At 43.6% G+C, this 7,124-nt stretch overlaps 1 protein-coding gene across 1 annotated transcript in view; it reads left to right on the plus strand.

The window, feature by feature from the left end:
* Window positions 1-300: 300 nt before the first annotated feature.
* The window catches only part of SARC_03504 (hypothetical protein), a gene marked incomplete at its 5' end in the record, with an annotated part of 13,549 nt that continues 6,725 nt past the window's right edge, over window positions 301-7,124 (plus strand). Inside the window, 7 exons of the mRNA XM_014302705.1 lie at window positions 301-321; window positions 641-760; window positions 1,076-1,156; window positions 2,462-2,746; window positions 4,042-4,174; window positions 5,009-5,160; window positions 6,214-6,426. Of these exons, the coding sequence (XP_014158180.1) occupies window positions 301-321; window positions 641-760; window positions 1,076-1,156; window positions 2,462-2,746; window positions 4,042-4,174; window positions 5,009-5,160; window positions 6,214-6,426 (1,005 nt within the window). The remainder of the gene's footprint in view (window positions 322-640; window positions 761-1,075; window positions 1,157-2,461; window positions 2,747-4,041; window positions 4,175-5,008; window positions 5,161-6,213; window positions 6,427-7,124) is intronic.

A 7,124-nucleotide genomic window follows, 5' to 3' on the forward strand; every position in this document is an offset into this window, starting at 1 on the left:
GACTGCCATGTTAACTGTCATGTTAACTGCCATGTTAACTGTCTTGTTAACTGCCATGTCAACCGCCATGTTAACTGTCATGTTAACTGTCTTGTTAACTGCCATGTTAACTGCCATGTTAACTGCCATGTATACTGCCATGTTAACTGTCATGTTAACTGCCATGTTAACTGCCATGTTAACTGTCATGTTAACTGCCATGTTAACTGCCATGTTAACTGTCATGTTTGTTTGGGTGCGTGTTGGTTTAGTATGTCATGTGATGTACTTGTTACTTGTGATACATATGAGTCTGGTGTTATGTGCCAGTGTATTGTGTTGGTGTGGTGGGATGTCTTGTAGATGTAGTATCGTTCAGCTTGCACTTTTGGAAAGCACCGTTGCTGCCTGTGTAAGGCATTTAAACGTTGCTGTTAAATGTCTTTTTGGTTACAGCTGGGCTATTGTCCCTTCTTTACGCTCACAATATACAGACGTTGGCCCGTGTCCTGTGAAGTTTAGGTTGTAGCTGTGACCTGGAGCCGTAGCGGCGTAGCTTAGTCTCCCGTTAACTGCATCCACAGGACGGTACAATCATTGCACATACGTCCAATGAATAACTGTGAGCTCACCTCCTTGCAATGTATAATTGTGTGTTCAGGGTGACGATGTGCAAGTGGTGGATGAGAACAAGCCCTTTTATTCAGACAGTGATGACTCGGGTGCTGGAAGTGACAGCGAAAGCAACCGCGAAAGCAACAGCGACAGTGAGGTTGAGCAGGTGAGCGTAGCTACTTCGTCGTGCAGATATGTGTATTCGTATACGCGTCTGTGCAACCGGCTACTTCAATATATCACTTTAGATTAGTGTATGCGGTCATCTTCTTCGAATTTTTTACTTCAATATATCACTTTAGATTAGTGTATGCGGTCATCTTCTTCGAGTTTTATATTTGTCCTGTGTCGTGCGACACAAGCATTCGTCTCCTTTACCGGTCAGAAGGCTGTTTTATGATTTGGTCGCGAGCATCTCATTCACAAGTCATCATCTCACCCTTCGGTTTCCCTTTGGGTTTGGCGACGCACTCGAGAACAGGCCATGCCTGTGCAGATGGACGCAGACCATCGACTGCTTCTCAACTCAGTCAAACCGCTGTTGCTCAGTCGGAACAGCGGGGTATGTGTGCGTACATGATCCTCTGTCGAGTGTTGAACAGTGTATAATGACGTGTTGCGCTTCCGAGTGCCACAGTGTCTTGAGATGGGATTAGGTGTGGGAGGGTGATGCATTTTTCCGCCCAAGTGTGATGTGCCTTTCAAACTAAAGCCCGTTTTTGACTGTGATGTGATCTTTACAACACAAGTCTTATTAATTAGCTGTATTATGGCCTGTGTGTCAGATATTCTACTGTTGATGGTATTCTACCTTTGATGGTGGGCCAGGACTACCCTAAAATATGGGAGTAAGTGCGGTAATAGTATGTCGTTATGTATTGTAAAACGATTCATCATAAGCTGTAGGTGCATGTGTATGCCTTCAAGCTTTGGTGTGCCTGTGCATATGCACAACAGTAGAGGAACTTCGAAACATACACCTTCCGACGAAATCTAGAAAACGAACGTATGTGCGTCTCGTGTTATTCCTAGACGGCCTGTGACTTGGTGGCCTATCGTTATACATGAATAGTCCTTAGCTGATGATATTCCTAGGCGACCTGTGACTTGGTGGCCTATAGTTAAACATGAGTAGTCCTTAGCTGATGATATTCCTAGACGGCCTGTGACTTGGTGGCCTATAGTTATACATGAGTAGTCCTTAGCTGATGATATTCCTAGACGGCCTGTGACTTGGTGGCCTATAGTTATACATGAGCAGTCCTTAGCTGATGATATTCCTAGACGGCTTGTGACTTGGTGGCCTATAGTTATACATGAGTAGTCCTTAGCTGATGATATTCCTAGACTGCCTGTGACTTGGTGGCCTATTAAGTTATACACGAATAGTCCTTTGTATAGCTGAGTACAAGTCCGCAATATCTCACATGCGGGTGACTCTGCAATGTGTATAGTGCACCGTGTGTAGGTACTTGTACACTTACATGCATGTGTATGCACTATCGCTAGTTTGAGCCCCGTTGACCTGTATTGGCAGACTTACAATATTGGAATACCAACACTTGTAAGTTCTCATGCATGCACCTTTTAAGCATGGCCCCACTCGGAGTGTATCATACTGTGACTCTATACTCCTACTATCCACGGTGGTTTCTGTCGTCCAAGGTTACTGCTATTTCGTCTCCCGAATGGAGACTATCCCAAGCCATGATTGTCACTATATATGTGTATTGGTAGGTTGAGATCATATTTTGGTCAACGAAACATACGCATGTCATACGATTCATCTGAAGTGAGCCCTGTCATACGATCCATTCGAAGTGTAACATATACTCCCTGACACACCCATTCCATTTGCTCCTTGCAGGTGGTGTTTGCTGTTGCTCAGCTGTACTACTACCTTGCCCCTCGCCTGGAGACAGCCTTTGTAGGACAGGCCATGGTGCGGTTAGTAGGGCTACAGCGGGAGATAGCCGCCACAGTACTCTCGTCCATTGTGACTATGAGCGCCACACGGCCGCAGATGTTCAGTCCTTATCTCAAGAGCTTCTTTGTGCGCGATGACCCGGTGTCTGTGAGTCTGGCCAAAATCACGGTGATGGTCAATCTCGCCTCGGAAACAAACATCTCTATACTCTTGAGCGAATTCGGGGTAAGCGTGGGTTGAGTGTGGTTGAGTGTGTCTATTTGAGTCTAGTTCAGTGTGTGCGTTGTGAAGATTTGTATTGGAACCTTTCTGGTGTGCGTGTAACCATGGTTACGATGATGGGACAATCTAGCACCCGAAACCAAAGTTCATTCTCCTGAGTGATTTGGGTTAGCGCATGGTCTGATCTTTTCAAAGTCAGTGTCGATTGATTGGGCCATATCTCAACTGCTTGTATCTTTCAGTCAATGACTCTACCGCTAGATTGTATGTCAGGAGTTTAAATATATATATATATATATGTGTGTGTGTGTGTGTGTGTGTGTGTGTGTGTGTGTGTATATTTGTATATAGTTATGTGATATATCATTGCAAAATATACACTTATATATAATTATGTATTAAGGCAGATACACATACTCTAATTGCTCTACTGCAATACCTTGCATGGCTACCCTTTGTGCTTCGCACTACCTGTGCTCTGTTTCGCAGGTCAGTGTACAGTGTTGGCGGATTACAAATATGTCGTCCAGTCGTGCATTGTGCATTTACAGTGTATCGTTTTATTCGCTGCATGTTTTATTATTCCCATTAAGACTCAGTTTCCGATTACTTGTCGTTGAGTTGCCAATCGTTCCGTGAAAGCTCATACACAGCCAGTCATTAGGGGCTCATCAGTTGCTGACATTCGCCATTGGGTTATCTTATCTATAATATCAACTGTTCTAGAGGTCTGTTTTCGCTTGATTTCTATAAGTATATCGGCCATATTACGTTCCTTCAAGCGGGTTACAACTTCGAGTAGATCGTCCTAAATTTTGATTTCTTCTCATTTTTTTGTCATTTTTTTTCCCTTTCGTAGTATATACCTGTTAATGTGGTTGATAGATGCTCTGTACTTTACTGCCAAACTCTGACTTGTCATGCCAGTCGTTGGTGGCACGAATCTGCTGCTACCTACTTACCTACTTACCTACTGATCCATTGTATACACTGCGTAGTGCTGTTGAGATTCCCTATTCCTTACGTCGTAGGGTGTGTATCTCTCTATGACTGCTGCAGCCATGCCACACACTCTCCTGTGTGCATTGCTCGCGTAACTGTGTTGTAGACAGCACACATGGCACGCCATAGTACAGCGATGCACTTGCACACACACACTCTTGTAACGTAGTTGGCGAATTCCAATCAAGCTCATCTGTAATGTATGTCATATACACTGTACCGACAGTCCTTTTAGACCTGTTTTGAAACTAAGTGCGCTCGTATCATCTCTACTCCTCCCAACATGTTACATGCAGTCCTACATCCGTAGTGTGAAGACTGAGGTGGCCTTGGCTGCCATTGATGGCGTTGGGTTGTGTGCGCAGAGATTGCCGTCTGTGACACCCAACTGCATACACACACTCACCCCCTTCTTATCCGCTGGCGATGGTATGTTGGGAGAGCTGTGTAACGCACAGATAACAGATAACAGATACAGATACACTTCTTACGATTGACTGTAAGCACAACCGGCGTATATTTGTGCGCTTTGCTTTTAACGGATCCGTGATGTTGTTTATTTGCGTGTGTGGTGTGAGACCCCATTACCCTAGCCAGTCATGTACCTTACGGTATATAAGTATCTATTCACATACACTTAATCTCTGTGGTATCATATGTATTGTAGTTGGGCCACGCAGTTGTCGCCTGAGTGTTGTGTACACTGTGTTTTCACTTACCTTGTTCGTGCACTTGTTGGTCGAGTATCTGTTGACCCTCTGCTACACGAGAGCCATAGAGATAGCCCAATCTCAATGTGTAAATGCGAGCTATGTGCATATGGGCTGTACTTAAGTGGAGTGCGGCTGTAGACTGAGTTGGAGTATAATCTCGCAACGACATGCCTACATTATATTGCACACACACTGAATGTGTGCAATGCGAATGCATGCTTTGGTCTCCAGCGACCACCACTCATCCCGTGGCGCCGCTTAGCTGTGACAGAGGTTGGCGATGACTCATCGGCTCACAATAAATTGACTTGATTTGCGCAGAGACCATTGCTGGTCAGGTATAGTAGTACGTAACCCATAGGCTCACTATACGATTGACTTGACTTGTGCAGAGACTATTGCTGGTCAGGGTATAGAGTATAGTAGGATATAACTCATAGGCTCACTATACGATTGACTTGACATGTGTAGAGACCATTGGTGGTCAGAGTATAGAGTATAGTAGTATATAACTCATAGGCTCACTATACTATTGACTTGACTTGTGCAGAGACTATTGCTGGTCAGAGTATAGTGGTTATTCAGCGTCTGTTGCAACAACCACCGCCGTCCACCACTGCGACACGGCCCTCGGCGCATCACTCGAGCGACAGTGACAGTGACAGTGACGACGATAACAGCAGGAATCAGCAAAGGATAGACGTAAGAGCCACGTCTGGTGTAGTGTATGGTGTAGCGTGTGTCTATGGGATGGTGTGGATGCTATTTACTTGGATTAGTTGTTGTTGTGGTCTGTACTTCTCCTTATCTGTGGAGCGAGGTCAATGTCACTCGTATCGTCTAGTGGTTGGTAGCTTCCCATATGTGCCAAGTGCAAGAGGTCTCTGTCTACCACCCAACGCTTTGGAATTGTCGTGGGTTGATCGCTATTGATATATGCATTGCTACCGACGTCTGGTCTAAATATGAGGCTTCACGGCTTACAGGGGATAGTGTTGTGTGTATTGGAAGTAGTGGTTTTTGAGTTTCATCCACCTGAATCACTAGCTATGCTAGTACGGTGCGAGCATTGAGAGGTACGTTGTCACCATGGTACATCTCTATACCTGCCACTGTGTTCGAAAGCAGCCGTACAACTGCTTGTTGTAGTAGATATTTGACTAAGTAGTACATAACTTCTTCTATGTTGTCATTATGACACATCTCTATACCTGCCACTATGGTTGAACACATGCAGCCCATACAACTGTTTGTTGTAGTAGATAGAATTTTTTTGACCAAGTAGTACAGAACTTCATCTATGTTGTCATTATGACACATCTCTATACCTGCCACTGTGATTGAACGCATGCAGCCCATACAAACTGTTTGTTGTTTGACTAAGGAGTACAGAACTTCTCCTATGTTGTCATTATGACACATATCTATACCTGCCACTGTGATTGAACGCATGCAGCCCAGACAACTGTTTGTTGTAGTAGATAGTAAAATTTTGACTAAGTAGTACAGAACTTCTTTGGAAAGTAACGCAGTGCAAGGTACTGACTGCCATTTTGTGACTGCCATTTTGTTATGAATCCGCTCTACGTGGATGTATGTTTGCTCACTTGTGTGTGTGTGTGTGTTGGTACGCTTGTGGCTTTGTTGCCATCATATGAAATCGTCTACCTTCACTAGTTCACTTCACGTGCTTCACATCTCACTCTTGATGGTCAACCGCGCTAATCTCCTGATACTCTGATCTGTGTGCGACAGGAAGAGCAAGCGGAGTACAGGGACTCGGTCACCCGAGTCATCCGGTCCTTAGCCAAGCTGCTGATGAAAGGGCAGATCACTGTGCCCACAGCACGTGCGAGTGTCACGTGGCTGGTGGGCGAACACGTCAAGCAGTTGCCCAAACTGGGACCGGATGTACTACGGCTGCAAATGAAGAGTTACATCACTTTGAGCAAGGCGGAAAAGCTGCAGGTGGGTTGGTTATGTGTGTTTGGATATGTGATTTCGTATGTCTACTTGTATACTTCTTTAGTTCGGTATATGGGTGTCTGCGTGTAAAAGGCTATATACACAGTTTCCATTACAGTTTCTCTTGTACGTCTCTCCTTTGGATGTGTATGTATAGCGTATTGAATATATACAAATCTATCTAATGATATGCATCAGTCATATAAGTAGTTACCATCACGAAGCTCGACATATCATGATTAGATGTACACATACAATATTATAAATTATGAAGTCAAATTATACAATGCATCAAGAGCTGCTGCGATCGTAAAGTATGATCGGTATCGGTTGTCCGGAGGAAGACTTGTGTTGTACACCAATTAAAGTGTTAAGTGTGTTTATAAATAGACATCCATATATATAAGGTATGTACATTTTAGAAATGTATTTGTATCATCTACACAATTCAATCTATACACCCCTCTTAATGTACAAGAACATATGATTTCTTACTTGGTCCTCATTGGTATGTCCAAAACTATACGTTTATGTCTATTTTTTGCCTACGATATGTATTTCTGCAAATAAATATTGTAAGTCTATCCATCCGTGCGAAAAATCGTTGGCATATATATATATATATATATATATATATGTGTGTGTGTGTGTGTGTGTGTATATATATTATTATATATATATATATATGTGTGTGTATGTNT

The sequence above is a fragment of the Sphaeroforma arctica genome (assembly GCF_001186125.1).
Source record: "Sphaeroforma arctica JP610 unplaced genomic scaffold supercont1.179, whole genome shotgun sequence".
In the NCBI taxonomy this organism is placed as follows: Eukaryota; class Ichthyosporea; order Ichthyophonida; genus Sphaeroforma; species Sphaeroforma arctica.